The sequence below is a fragment of the Acomys minous genome (assembly GCF_964271855.1).
Source record: "Acomys minous genome assembly, chromosome: 7".
Lineage (NCBI taxonomy): Eukaryota > Metazoa > Chordata > Mammalia > Rodentia > Muridae > Acomys > Acomys minous.
The window spans coordinates 2,452,713-2,468,081 of record NC_140488.1 but is presented as its reverse complement, the minus strand read 5'-3'; the positions used below and the strand labels follow the sequence as shown (position 1 = coordinate 2,468,081).

Here is a 15,369-nt window from a genome sequence, read left to right as displayed (position 1 = left end):
GTTAAACTACTGCAATTCATAGTCTGTGAGGTTAAGTGTCAAAGTGCCATGGAGATTTGGCAATGACAGTGCTTCAGGAACTTGAATCTTCTGGCTTTCCCAAGGCTATGGTTTGTCTTACTTGAAAGTTGCCAGATCTCCTGTTGTGTTCTCTGTGTGGTCTGTTGTCCGTCTTCATCAAGCCCTGTCCCCAGCTGTCCTGGCCCCTCTCCAGCCAGGCAGGCACAGCCTCTCCATCTGGCTGCCTATGTCTCTTCCCCAACTTCCGCCAATACCAAGTAATTGTGGTTGTGCAGAGCACCTGAACAATGCTCCTGAGGTTCAGTCAGCCCAACATCTTGGACAAAGGGAAGAGCCTTACTAATTCTGGGATGGAGCAACTCTACTTTCCTACTCTATTCTATCTTGCCTTTCTCCCACCTTTCTCCCTAGAATCCCTATCCGAGAAGGACACCAGCTGTCTATCTTTCCAGTGCATCATTTTGTTGTAGAAATGTATGGTGTATTTCCTGCCCCATTTGATTTGTACTGTGGGGTCTTTGCAGAGAGAATAATCTGTTGGGTCTCAAAGGTGTTTGCCCAACGTATTCTTATATCCTCATTAAGAGCAAGGCTGCAAACTCTTGACATACTTAGAACCAAGTTTTGCTGAGATTGTAAGCATTCCTAATGAGGGTTCCTTACTCTGTATATACAGCAGCTACACTGTTGAGCTATTAAGGCATTCACTAAGCATTACATCTGCATGATATCCTGTGGTAGTAAGCAGGAACTTTCCAGCTACTCTACAACCCAGCATCCAAGGTAATTATAACTTATCCTACTGAAAATGCAGTGTGTTCCTTTTTGTTGTGTGATGTCCTAAGATTAATATGAAATCCACATTATCAGTGTTGAGTTTTCAGGGGAAGAGGAGAAGGATGTTAAAGTATCTCTCTGATATACATAAATTAGGAAATAGGCCAGCTGGTCAGGGTCATCCGTGTGGATCCCTCTGTCAGAATTTGCACCCACTATCATGCTAGACTGTATTGCCAGGATCATTATTCATCAGCTAAGGCAAATGTACCAGAAATTTTCACAGTATCATAGAGGATGATTTCAGATAACAGCATGGGTTTCTTCCAATAACAAATGTCAATTAAATTAGTAACATTCTGGAAGGATAAGGACTATGGTAAAGTCACATACATACAGATCTTCAGTAGTGGTGGCGGGACAAGACACTAAAGGCAAGAAAAGAGAATGGCCAAGAGCCAAGCAAACTAGGTGACCTGGCCTGCAAGGGTCACAGAGTAGCAGAGACTCACTAGATACATGGGTGCCCACATTGAGCTTATTGACACTCTTGTGAGAAAAAGACCTTGACCAGTTCTGACTTCAAGATAGTGGAGCACAAGGAAACATAAAATTATGCCTCTGAAAATATACTGAAAAAACATGTAAATAGCAAAAAATCAAAATAAAGATCTATAATAGCAAATTCTGTGGTTGGTCCTGTGCTTCCTCTAGTAGATTGGCAGGTACTTCATGGGCTTGCCATCTGGGTCTGACAGCCTCTAGCTTCCATTATTCACAATTTTCAAGAGGAAGGGAGTTAACAACATTGTCATTGAATGATTCACAGTTTTTCACAAAGACATTCATAGTCATTGGAAATCAAAGTTGTAAGACAGAACAAGCCAAATATGAGGTGGATATTTAGTTCCACTTTGTGTAATGGAGAGATAAGAGAAGTGTTTGTACAATATAAAATAGTTTGTTTCCTTCTCTGCCAAAGTGGATGTACAGTGTGGAGAGCAAAAAGAGCCAAGGAGCCAATGGCTTAGGGTTAATCTAGATTAAACTCATTGCAAAGTCTCACTGAAGCATTCTAGTGATGGAGTCTTTATGTGTAACGCACACTCATCAGAACATCTCCAAGCACTTTTTGATGAAAATGTGAGACCTTGAAACATGAACCCTAAGCCAATGGATCTTCTTCCATCAGCCTTTTTATGGCCCAATCAGATTGTGTGTTGTGTGTGTGTGTGTGTGTGTGTGTGTGTGTGTGTGTGTGTGTGTGTCTAGAGCCCAGAAGTTGACATTGGGTGTCTTCCTCAATTATTCTCCTCCCTTCCTTTTTGAGACAAGATTTCTCACTGTAGATGGAGCTCACTCGTTCAGCAGGTCTGACTGTACAGTGGGCTCCAGGATCCACTTCTTTCTGCTCCCCAATATTTCCATGTCTGACTTGGTGTTCTATTGCTGTGAAGAGTCACCATGACCAAGGCAACTCATATGAAAAAAATATGTAATTGGGTCTGGCTTACAGTTTCAGAGGTACAGCCCATTGTCATGATGGTGGGGAGCATGGTGGCACATAGGCAGACATGGTGCTGGAGAAAGATCTGCAGGCAGCAGGAAGAAAGAGTGAGCCACAGAGCCTGGCTTGAGCTTTTGACAGCTCAACTATGCCCCAAATGACACACTTCTTCCAACAAGGCCATACTTATTCCAGCAAGCCCACGCCTCTTTGTCCCACCCAAGTAGAGCCAAGCACTAATGACTAAGCATTCAAATATATGAGCCAAAGGGGCCATTCTTAATCAAACTACCACGTTGTGTTACAAACATGTGCTGCTATGCTGGGCTTCCAAGTGATTTTCTGTGGATCCAAACCCAGGTCCTCATGCTTGCACAGCGAGCCCTCTACTTCTCCAACCATTTCCTCAGTCCCAGGGTTCTAACTTCTCAGTCACTTTGCAGCACGCTTTGTAATTCTGGCTCTCCCTGATCTCCTTCATTGAAACCAGGCTCCCAACTTTACTTACCCACAAAGACTCAACCCAAAGCCTCCTTAGCTGTATAGAAGCCATTGCAGAGCGCATGTTCCTTGTCTTTCACCAAACATTGAGACTGGTAGCCATTTCTGGGCAATCCTTTATTGTATGGACAGCCGTATTTGACCTCTCACAGATTCTATTACGACTAACAGACGGAAGACTCCCACTGGTTCCTAGAAGCTTTCTTACTGCATAAATAACATGTTTAAAATCTGAAGAAATGTGGATTAGAATAGATTTAAATGTTACAAGACTGTACCACAAATATGACTTTCTGGCATATTTAGCGTGGGCCCTGAAGCTCAATTAGCTTCCACAAACACTGTAGTTGACACATGATGTGGCAGAGAAAGCATGTGTCCCAGGAACCATTTAGTCAAGAAGTCAGAAATCAGAATGAGGATCCTCATGAATGAAGACCTGGGGGCCAGGTCTTCTACTCACTCTAGCACATAAGATCCTCAAAAATCAGTCTCTGTATCTATTGTCAGCCCTGGGAAACATTATCTGCAACTAGGAAATCTGTTGTGAGATTGTATCTCCTAGAAATGGCAGGGTACCATTACCTATGATAGCTCACCAACATGGCATAAACAAGACCTAAACTAGTAAACCACCACTAAATATGTTAAGATGAAGGGGGAAATTTTCATGGGGCCCTATTCTTAAGTAGAATTGTCATGCTGACCCGTCTCTAGTTACCACCTGTACAGTAGTTAACCCATATAAATTCAGACTTGCCCTTGGTCGGCAAACTCAGGTAGATAGAAGTAAATGGAGAGTCAATGTGGTACTAGGAAAGGGCTAAAGGGAAAGATAGCTATAATTAAGGGCCATTCGAGGCGTAGTATTGAAACCTAATATAATAGAAGCTTACTAAACTACATACATATTTAAAGATAATCAAATGAAATTGCCCAAAAATAAGGGGAAACCAGGCCCCAACTGACCATCTCTTGTCACCAAATGAAACTTCCGGTACCAGATTGGGTTACATCTAATTGAATCATTAGCTAAAGAGGTCGCATGGCAACCTCCAAATAACGCAAGATGTTGCCAAGACCACAAGTTGCTCTCCACAACTGATATGCCCCGCAGCTAAAAAAACAACATGGACACAACTCACTGAACATAGAGAAGTCTAACTGGTGCATAATAAAGCCTTCACACCTATGGGCTAGGCTCTTTGGTAAAGGAAGTCTCTCTACATGCTACTACAAGAGAAACGTAAACATGAAAACAGCCACAAAGCCAGTGGTGTCTTGCCTGCAAGGTGTGCTAGTGCAATGATAGCACAAAGCTTGTGGGAGAAAGCAATCAATACCTGATTTGACTTAAGGCCCTCTCTATGAGATGGAACCCATAACCAATACTGCTTGGGTGAACCTGAGACTAGATAAAACCAAAGATCTAGGTAAAACCAAACACTACTGTTCTACTGAAAGAACATAGCAATAAAATGACTTAATGACAATCTGCTATACTAATAGCTCAGTGCCTTGTTCAGCCATCATCAGAGAAGCTTCCTGTTAGATCTAACGGGAATGAACACAGAGACCAACTGTTAGACATTGTGTAGAGATTGAGACCTCGGAACACTCAGCCATCAATGGAATGTCTCCATCAAAATCTTCCCCTCGGGGATCATGGAACCCTGTGGAAGAGAGATGTAAAGAGTGTAAGAGCCAGAAGAGATGGAGGACACCAAGAAAGCAAGGCCCTCTAAATCAACATGAGTAAAGTTCACATAAACTTATGGAGACTGAGGCAGCCTGCATGGCATATTACACCAGATGGGGTCCTAGAGCTGAAAGGAGAAGAGGACCCACACACCCCATGCCTAACCAGGGAACTACCTCTAGTTGATAGCCACTTGCAAATTAAAGTTTAGTTTCCTCCAAGGGAGTCAAGCCATTTGGGTAAGAGAGGCTGGAGAGATGGCTCAGCAGGTAAGAGCACTCACTGGCTGCCCTTCTAGAGGACCAGCATCTTATTTAACACCTATAGGACAGCTCACAAAGGATCAGTACCCTCTTCTGGTCCCTGAGGCCATTGCTTGCATATGGTACACAGACAAATATGCACGCAGCTCATATACACAAAATAATAAAAAATAATATTTTTCTTTTCATAATACCATATTTTTCAGACCATAAGATGCATATTTTTCCCACCAAAAGTGGGGGGCGGGGATTAGGGTGCACTCTATGGTCCAATTGCTGTTTTCACTGTTTTTCTTGTTCTACTGCTCTAAAACCTGGGTACATCTTATGGTCAGGTGCGTCTTATAGTCCAAAAAATATGGTATTTTTATTGCTTGGGAATTTCACATTATAAACTGCAGTCCTCCCAGGCATACCCCCAACCCTTGGGACCCACCCCCAAAGTAAGAAAAAAAAAGAAGTCCAATTTGTGTTGTCCATATACTCACTGGGGCATGATCAAACTCCCAATAGCCAGCCCCTTAAAATAAAAAGGGGTCCTTCCCCACCTGCCCCCCCCCCAGAAGCCATCAGTTCTGGAGAGCTACACTTCAGCATCCCAGTCACAATTTTTAAGAGTTCTCTTTGATGGTTTCCTGTCTAGGCTGTTACTTTTTGGTAGGGTAGGGGTTGCCACAGAAGCCTTCCATGTCGCTCTTTCTCAAGTGTGAGTTTGCAGCCATCAGCACCATGACAAAAGTAGTTTCCTTGCGCTTTACAGTCAATGGGAGCACGGGTCATGGATTTACACATGGTCTCTGGCATCAGCATATGCCAGGGACCTCAGCCTGAAATTTAAATGAGCTGGCACACAGCATGGAACCATTGCTATTGCTGCTGCCTCCCCTGTTTGTGCTGCTCACCCTGCTCGGGGACCAAAGCATGGGGCTGTGGTGGTGCAGTTCACTAGCTGTGAACATGATGGTCATGTCTCCGGTGCCTGCAAGGGAGCCAGCAATGAAAGCAGTGTGGAGTGCAGCAGCATGGAGCGCAGGCAGATTCTGACCCGCAGACATGCTACCCAGCTGCATGGTCACCTTAATGCTGAGCAACAGCAAGATAATCCGAGGTGAACAATGGTTCATTATCTGGATTAAGTCCCTCAAAAGACTTCTGTTGTGGGTTGGTCTGGTGCTTTGTATTCTAGTGGTAATTACTGGCTCCCAAGATCTGGCTGCTACCCAGAAGAACACATTGTCACATATACCTGTCCTTGTGTAAGCCTTGCCTAAGAAATTATTCATTTTGACCAATAAAAAGCCAATACCTGGGTAAGGCCGGAGGAAGGTGGGTGTGGCAACGGTACCTCTTCACAGATGGGGGTGGGGGCAGAACAGGGACACTCAGTTCTTTTTTAGGGACTGGCCACTGGGAGTTTGATCATGTCCCAGTGAGTATTTAGGCAACACAAATTGAACTTGGTGGGGGCTTGGGAGTTTGTTGGGCAAGGGCAGGAGGGTGGACCTGGGAGGAATGGGAAGCAAGTGTGATCCGGAGCATTGTACAAAATTCCCAAATAATTAATAAAAACATTATGTTGAGAAAAATTAAATTACAAATAGCATGTGCAAAAAAAATTAAATGGAATTTATAAGAGTCAAGATAACAAGACTTGTTTTGTTTTGTTAAAGGAACACAACACTAAAATAACTATTAATGACATTCTGCTATACCATGGATCACTCAACCATCATCAGAAAAGTTTCCTTCTTTGGTAGATTGGAACTAATACAGAGACCTGCAACTGAACAAAGTACAGAGAGTGAGAGTCCTTGAAACACTCAGTATGAATGGAATGTATCCATCAAATTCTCCCCTCAGGACTCAGGGAACTATACAGAAGATGAGACAGGACGATTTTAAGAGACAGATGGCATGGATAATCCCAAGGAAAGAGTGTCTTGCAGGCACAACAATACTGATGTACACATGAACTCACAGAGATTACAGCAGCATGGACAGGGCCCCCAGGTCTAAGTAAGATGGGGTCCCAGTGCTGAAACAAAAGGAAGACACAATTCCCTATCCCCAACCAAGAAGCTGTCTGCAGTTTATAATCACTTGCAAATGAAAACTACGTTTCTCTAAGGAAGTCTCACTGGGTATATAAAACACGCATAAGGGCAGGTGTCATGCCCAGCAGTAGATGACCAGCACAAAAGGAACTCATTGGCATTTGGGGAGGTGTTTTGTTTATTTGTTTTGTTTTGTTTTTGTCTCATAATGCTTTGTTTGGGAATTTTATCTTATTGGTCCTTTCCTGGTATATTATGTTTTCCAATTTTGTGGTTTTATGGTGTGTGTTTGTGTATGTACACACATGTGTACATGCATGCATATGTGTGTATGTATATGCACATGCGTGTGTGTGCATGCATGCATGTGTGTACGTGAGTGTGTGCATGAATGTGTGTGTGTATTTATGTAATGCTAGAGAGCAAAATCATAGATCTTAAAGGAGAACCTACTACTGTCCCTTTCCTTGCCAAACATAACTCCTAAGTGCCTCATAATACAGCCGCAGAGAAGTATAGCTCTCAACCTTTGTCTTATGGTTTCTATTGCTATGATAAAAGATCATGACCAAAAGGAACTTGGGGAGAAAAAGGTTTATCTCAGCATCTAGCTTGTAGTCCATCATCCAAGGAAGCCAAGGGACCAACTCAAGGCAGGAACCTGAGAGCAGGAGCTGATGGAGAGAGGTCATGGGGGGACACTGCTCACTGGCTTACAACACCCAGGACCACTAGACCAGGAGTACTGCCGTCCACAGTTAGCTGGGCCCTCCCATATCAGTTATCAATAAAAACATCCCACAGGCTAGCCAATCTGGTGGGAGCATTTCTAAATCGAGGTCTTTTCAAACAACTCTAGCAAATGTACCCCTCATCAAATAATTTTTTCTTTGTAATAGGCAGAAACCATTACAGGAAAATAAACTGGTCAAAATTTATAAAACAGCTGGTAGTGAAATTTCAACCTTAATTGAAATTCCTACACCTAAAGCTAAGGGGACATCAAGGAAGAGTGGGCAGAAAGATTGAATCAGAGGACTAAGAACTCTGCTGTGAGATTTTATCTTCTAGAAATAACAGGGAAGCCTCAGCCATGACACCTCACCAATATTTTTGCACTGTCTAGCAAATAATACACACGCCCCCTCTGTAAGCAAAACAGAACTATATGTAATTTTTTTCTAATTTTAAAAATAATAATATTAGCCTTCTGCTTCCAGCACATGCTCCGAGCCTTTTTCCGAAGCCCACTGAGAAAAAATGGAACCAACATCTGTGAGAAAACACAATGAGACTTCGACAGTAAGTTGATAGAAAGTCTCCGAATACCCTGTCTGCACTCTGTATGCCCTGTGCTCTGTTCGCGCCTTCTGCCTAGGTGGATTCTGGGAGCTTGAGTCCAGTTCAACGGTTGCCGGAAGACGGAAGACGGAAAACAAGAAGGAGCTGTGAGGTGAGTGGGTAAAACCTTGAGGGTGGAATGAGGGAGTGTCAGATTCGATAAACGACCCCCCAGATAATCCAAAGGCACTGCTGTCCTGACTACTACTGCTACAATTTGTGTTCCCCACCCACCCGTCACCCACAGCCCCACCCCCAACCCCTGCCACCGGCCCTGGAGTGAGTGGTAGCAAGTAGCCATTTTCCGCCGCCCCCCGCCCCGCCGCCCCCCCGCCCCGCCCCGCCCATGGCAAAGCAGCTGATGACTGTGTTTCATTTAGTTGGTTTCACTGTTTGAGACTGGCTCTTACTGTGTAGCCCACATGAATTTGGTGTTACTTTTTCAGCCTCGCCAGGGCCACAAGTATAAATGTAACGGAACGCGCCGGGCCAAGGCCACAAATATATACGTAACAGAGCGCGCCCAGCTTAGGGGCCATTTTGAATGTAGTGGAGACGGAGACGGTTTCAGGTTTGGGAGGGGTTGAAACTCTGAGGGTGAACTGTAAAAGCGCTACCCCGGAGAGATGGTCAGCATATAACCAACTTGATTTCTGTCGTCAGTCGGGAACCTGTGGGAAGTTGGCCTCAGTGGACTCTGGGATTCAGAACCAGTGTTATGAGGTGGGTCCAGCAGAAAGCTCATAAGCTCTACAAGGAAACAGGTTGAGGCTCAGAGGTGGGTCATAGCTGCCCTGAGAGAGGGCCTCCCACATAATAAGCCAGAAAGCCCTCTCCAGTCCCTTCTGCCTCAAAAGACTCCCAAGAGCTGCTATCTTTTTGTTCCTTTAGGGTTTTTTGGTTGGTGTCTGTGTGTGTGCGCGTACGCGTGTGCGTGTGTGGTGTGTGTGTGTGTATTTGTGCAGGGATGGATTTTTAATTTTATTTTACTTTTATTTATGTTTAAAGAGTACGGGACAAGTGAATTCGAGGCCAGAAGCGGGCAGCTGATCTTCCAGAGCTCCAACTGTAAGTCACCCGAAGTGGGTGCTAAGAACCAAACTACAGTGCTGTAAAAGAACAGCAAGTGCTCCAGTGAGCCATCTCTTCCCTGCTTTGCTTTGCTTTGGTTTTAGGACAACATCCACTCTACATAGCCCAGACTGTCTTGAAACTTGTAGAGACTGGCTTTTGAAGTGCCATCTGCCCCAGCCTCCTTAATGTTGAGACTTACAGGCATGTTGAGATTTACAGGCACCCTAGTTAAGAAACATTTTCTGAGGCCTGGGATACATGTTAAGACTCAGGGACTGACAGAGCTCCAGACCTCACAGAGGGGTAGCTCCTTTCCCATAAAATTCTCGGCCTCCTCACCACTCTAGTCCCTTCCTCCTCAGTAGAGAATTAGAGAGTTGTTTGGGGTTTTTTTGGTTTTGGTTTTTGTTTTTGTTTTTGTTTTGTTTTTTGTCGTTTGTCTTTTTGTTGTTAGGTTTGTTTTTGGTTTTGCTTTTGTTTTTGTTTTTGTTTTTTTTGTTTGGGTTTGGGTTTCTCTGTGTAGCCCCAGCTGCCCTGGACTCACTTTGCAGACCAGGCTAGCCTCAAACTCAGAGATCCGCCTGCCTCTGCCTCCCCGAGTGCTGGGATCACAGGCATGAGCCATCATGTCCAGCTTGTTTCTGTTTTTATTTAAGGGTAGATGTGTGTATGTTAGATACATTATCATTTTGACTGTTTTGAGACAGTCTGTTTGGTTGCTTTATTTGGTTTTGTTTTGAGATGGTTCCCACTATGTTGCCCAAGCTGTTCGGAAATTCTGTGTAGATCAAGTGAGCGTCCCCACAGCCTCCTGAGTACAATTGCACCTAGTTTTGGCAACATTTTTGAGGGCTAGGCTCTACAAAGGGACATGGTGAGATCTTGAGGATGTACTGAGGAAGCCCCAGTCCTAATGGTATCTCAAAAAACATCACCACAGCTCTTTAATAGGGGTTGGCTTTGCTCAAATGGAATCCAACATCCTCTTTCTGCTGTAGCAGACTTTGGGATTCAGAGCTACAGGAGAGGATGCTGAGAGACTCTGAGGATAGAATGAAGATGTCCCAGCCCTGATAGCAGAACCTCAAATAACCCATCTGTGCCACTTTTGTTCACCCTGTACCAAATGGTGACAATTTGCTGGGATGAGCCTTTTCACTCCTTCCTTTCACTTCTAGGCACTCTGGAATTTGGAACCATGTTCTGAGATCCAGTGAGCTAAGAGGGCTCTGGTAAAGAGCATGGCAAAACCCTGGAGATACATTTAGAAGTTTGCCCCTTATGGAAATATCTCCCACCAAATGCTCTAACCCTGCTTCTGTGTTCAGCCTTGCACCATACAGAGGCTGTCCTGTTAATCCTCCACTTCAGTAGATTTTAGCAGAGTCCTCTTCTGAGGTCCGCATGGCTTTGTGAGAGGTCACAGTGAGATCCCAGGGACACACCAGGGAAGCTCTAGTTCAAACACATGGAACCTCCAAGTAAACCATCCTTGACTCTGTTGCCAGCCCTGCACCACAAGGAAGCAGGCACTTCAGGGGAGACACTTGAAGCTTCAGCTCCATTTCCCCCAGCCCCTCCTGTCTTCAGAGCCTGGATCTGGAGGCAGGGGACTGGGGTCACAAGATGTTGGGGTCCAGAATGGTCTATGGGTCACAGGAAGTATCGTGAGGGATGATAAAGTGCCACCAAAGCATCCCACTGTGCCTTGGCTGTTAACTCTGGGAAGCGCAGGGCCTATGGCCCAACATGGAGTTCCTGAGCTTGTGTCTTGGATATCAGAAAAGAAGGAAATGTGCTCAAAGGGGGAAAGGTTCATATTATGAGAGAGAAAATTCTAGTACAAGAAAAGTACGGTGGTCAGCCTGGGGAGACCCAGTTCAAGGTGACGATTAAAGCAATGCCTATTTTGCACATCTTGGTCTGAGAGGGGAGGTTTATAGATAGAAGTAGGGCCTTGAGTCAGCCGACTGAGCATCCCAGACACTGATGGAAGTCAGGATGGATATTTGGGAAGGACTGAGTGCTCTGGAGGGGCCCAGCTTTAACCTTAGACAAAGCCCAGATAGGCACTAATAAGCAAGTGATTCCTGACATCTGCATCCAGGTCGGAGAGAGTTTGGGGATTTTACTGCACAGAACACTACTTCAGCAGAGGAGAGGGCTCAAGTCCTTTGGAGACTGAAGGTAGGAAATGGAGGCCAATAGTGGGGAGCTCACATGTGAGAGCACGTAGTTACCTCTACCCTCCTGTCAGCTCTGGAAGAATAACAAGATGCCGAGTACCTTCACTTTAGCCTGTTCTGCGGAATCGCTGAGGGATGCGGTCTGCTATAAAGGGAGATGTCAGGAAGAACACATCAGATGAATAAACTTCAGGTGGACATCTTAGCAAGATGAGTCTAGGTCATACAGACAAGCCTGCAGGTCTCATGCAGGGCTGAAAGGATATCACATCTGTTTACTGCTCCTGAGAGTATTCAGGCTTTGGGAGACAGGGTGAGGAATTTAATTTTAGTAGGTGATCTCAGCTAGAAATTGGTGTTAAAGGATCTGGCAAGAGTTAAAGTAAGGGCAGCCAGGGCTGACAGAAGGTAACTTCAGTCCAGAGCACAGACAGGGTTCCCACAGAAGTCTGTACTGCAACCCTTGTCACCCCCACAGTCCTGGACAACGTCACCAGTCGAAGGCCTTTGTCTGTTTCTAGGTCATTCATCTCAGAGAGCTGAAAGCCTTATCTAGAAGCTCTTGACTCGGGTCATCAGAAAGAATTGCAGTTGTGTCAGGACTCAAGGTGCGGACCGAGAGAGTGCCATCACACACATCCACGGCACCCAGCCCTTCTGTTGGCCGTGGAAACACATGATGGTAATGGATTCCCTCCCCTCACTTACTTTTTCTTCTTTCTCACAGAAATAAGCCTTCACATTAAGGAAGGGGAAGCAGTTCAGTCCTTGCAGTTTATCAAGGTAAGTATGAGACAGGCTCCACCTCCTGACACACATGGACTTTAGCTAAGTGTGTTACCTCTTCCCATCACCCCAGGCAAGCTTAAACAGATGTAAGGCTCCCTCGCTACCTTATTCCAACTCAGAGCTGTGGACTTTCATTGCAAGAAGTTGGCCCTCAGGTCCTCACAGGGCAAAGTTGAGAGCCTAGAGTGACTGTGAAGAATAGTCCAGCTCTCCTCTCCTCTCAGCGCTGGGCACACAGTGTGATCAGAGTCTGAAGCTCTGGGATGCCTCGTCATCTCTTACAGGAGCTCAAGGGGCCAGAAGTGCAGGGCTTGGTCATAGGAGGAGCCCAAGCAGTCAGGAGTGAAAGTGTGGTACCAAGAGCCCCATCTACCCCAGAACCCAAGGGCCCCACATTCCCTTGCCCCACTGGAGCGTCAAGCTCTGTAACACCTCTCGCTACTTTCTTCAGTCTCATAAGTAACAGGACTGACAGGCAGACAGGGTCCCCTGTGGCCACACAGTACCACCTGAGAGAAACTATAACAGGTAAGTTTGACAGCTTTCAGTTGCCAGCAAAGTCCTCTCACCTTGTCCTCTTTTTGGCCCAGGTCTGAGTCTGTATCACTGTGATCCTGCCCATCCTCCTGCCTGCTAGCTGCAAGGAAAGGCATCATGTCTCATGATCAGAAGAAACAGTGTTTCCAGTTTCAGGGAGACTCTCAGGCCCAAAGAGAAGAACAGGGCATGATGGCTGAGGGGGAGAAGTCCACTGACAGCAACGCCTCCTCTTCCACAAGCCCAACCCTTCTCAGGAAGAAGCCTGCTGGTGGCATACCAGATTATCCCCAGAGTCCTCAGAGAGCTTTATCTCCTCCCAATGTCATGGCCACCATTCCAATGTCTGCATCTGATGAGGCCAGTGGCTACCAAATAGAGGAGGTGGGAGAGCCCTTGCAGTTGCATCATGCACTAAATGCAAAGGTAGCTGATTTGGTGCAGTTTCTGCTCTTCAAGTACAGAATGCAGGAGCAGACCAATAAGGCAGAGATTGTAGAAATGATTATCAGAGATGACGAGCAGTATTATGATAGGATCTTTAGGGAGGCCACTAATGGTTTGAACCTGGTCTTTGGCATTGACGTGGTAGAGGTGGACCCTGTTGTCCATACCTATGTCCTAGTCATTGCCCTGGGCCTCACCTATGATGGGATGTTTACTCGTGTCCAGGGCATGCCCAAGACAGGCCTCCTAATAGTTGCCCTGGGTGTCATCTGCATGCATAACAACTGTGCCCGTGAGGAGGTGATCTGGCGAGCACTAAATATAATGGGAGTAAATTCTATGGAAAATCACTATGTAGCTGGGAATGTCAAGAGGCTTTTCACTGAAAATCTCGTGCAGGAAGGGTATGTGGAGTACCAGCTGGCGCCTGGCAGTGACCCCCCTTACTATGAGTTCCTGTGGGGTCCAAGGGCCCATGCTGAAACCACACCTAGAGATGTCATACAGTTCTTGGCTCGGATCAACAGGATTAACTAAGTGATTCCTGATCCTTCCCGTCCCTGTCTTTAGAGGCTTTGAGGGAACAGGGCCACCACAAATGAAATACAAGTTGAAAGATTTACTGAGCTTCATATTATAAGTGTGAAATGGCATTGATAACACATTGACTAGTTTCTGCAGTAGGATTACAGTATATAGCCCTAGTTGACCTGGAATTTTCAGATATCCACTTGCCTTCTCCTCCAAGTGCCAGGATTAAATACTGTGCCATCACACCTGGCCATCTTTTGTTATTCATATAAGAAAACTCACAGTAGAATATGAATTAGTTTGAATTGTGAAAGAACTTAGTAATATATCCAATCTCAATAAATACAGAAAAATGACAGTAAATGTTACTTCTTATTTTCCCCTTCTTCTAAACCTGTAGATCTATATGTACTTGGCTTTTTGAAACTGTTAAGTTCAGTGTGTGATGTTTTTCATTTGCAACTTATTTAATAAAATGACAAAACAGATAAGTAAGTCATCCTGCTTACTGACTGATTCCTTGAGGACCTGTTCTTTGCAGAGAGGTGGTGGGACTTTCAAGGGGTTGGGCCAAATGGAATTCTTTGGGAGTATCAGCCTCTTAGAAATATAATTGGTATGGTGTGTTCAGGAAGTTGTCTCCTGCCCCAGTGAGCTCGAGGCTTGCCGATGCCGCTCCCATCCAGCAGGAAAGACACCAACACCGGGAACTCTTCTTGCAGCAGTTTTTATTCAGGATCCTGGAGTGACCCTGGGAAAAGCTCCCACAGAACCTTTATAGTGTGCCTGGTCCTATCAGAAACTGCCACGTCGTCACTCCTGGTTGGTGCATTCAGATCACGCCACCTCACGCTATGCCTTGCTCAGATCACACCACCTTACGTCATGCCTTTAGGCATGCACATAAGGGGCTTGCTCAATGTGCATGCGCATACGGTTTACTCACTGCGCATGCGCAAAAAGGGGGCGCATTGCGCCGGGGAAGCAGCAGGGGGCACTGCTATTTGTGGCTCTCCACAGAGGCTCTTCCCCACTTTCTCTTCTAAGAGATTCAGTGTGTCTGGTTTTATGTTGAGGTCTTTAATCTACGTGGACTTAAGTTTTGTGCAAGGTGCCTTGCCTGGCTTCAGTGGAGGAGGATGAGTTCAGTCCTCATTCAGCTTCTGAGGAAAAGGGGAGGAGGATGAGGAAGAGAGTGGGAGGGTGGGACTGGGAGGAGGGGAGGGAGGGGGTTACAATTTGTATATGGAGTGAATATATAAATTGGATATGACTTTCTCACATACTCTGGTGCCTCACCTTTGACCATGTCCCCTGGAGGGGGAGACCTGGTGGCACCCAGAGGAAGGACAGCAGGTTTCCAAGAAGAGACTTGATACCCTATGAACATATGCAGGGGGAGGTAATCCCCCTCAGGAACAGTCATAGGGGAGGGGAGTAAGGGGAAAAGAGGAGGGAGGGAGGAATGGGAGGATACAAGGGATGGGATAACCATTGAGATGTAACAAGAATAAATTAATAAAGGAGAAAATAAATAAATAAATAAAATAAATAAAATAAAAAATAAAAGTAAATTTTAAAAAAGAAATAATTGATGTAATTCCCATAGGACCCTGGGTATTTCTTGCAAGAAGTTGTTATT

The 15,369-nt window shown here is 45.3% G+C and overlaps 1 protein-coding gene across 3 annotated transcripts; it reads left to right on the top strand.

Annotated features, from left to right (window-relative positions):
* Positions 1-8,222: 8,222 nt before the first annotated feature.
* Positions 8,223-14,218, top strand: LOC311602100 (melanoma-associated antigen 10-like). Of its 3 annotated transcripts, none has more exons than XM_084789777.1 (5): positions 8,223-8,275; positions 9,172-9,231; positions 11,945-12,031; positions 12,151-12,206; positions 12,803-14,218. In XM_084789777.1, the coding sequence occupies exon 5, from the start codon at positions 12,867-12,869 to the stop codon at positions 13,731-13,733; it is 867 nt and encodes a 288-aa protein (XP_084645903.1). In that variant the 5' UTR covers positions 8,223-8,275; positions 9,172-9,231; positions 11,945-12,031; positions 12,151-12,206; positions 12,803-12,866; the 3' UTR covers positions 13,734-14,218. The 3 variants fall into 3 exon arrangements, with proteins under 3 accessions (XP_084645903.1, XP_084645902.1, XP_084645904.1); XM_084789778.1 differs by lacking the exon at positions 8,223-8,275 and adding an exon at positions 8,701-8,886; XM_084789776.1 differs by lacking the exon at positions 11,945-12,031.
* The last annotated feature ends 1,151 nt before the right edge of the window (positions 14,219-15,369 follow it).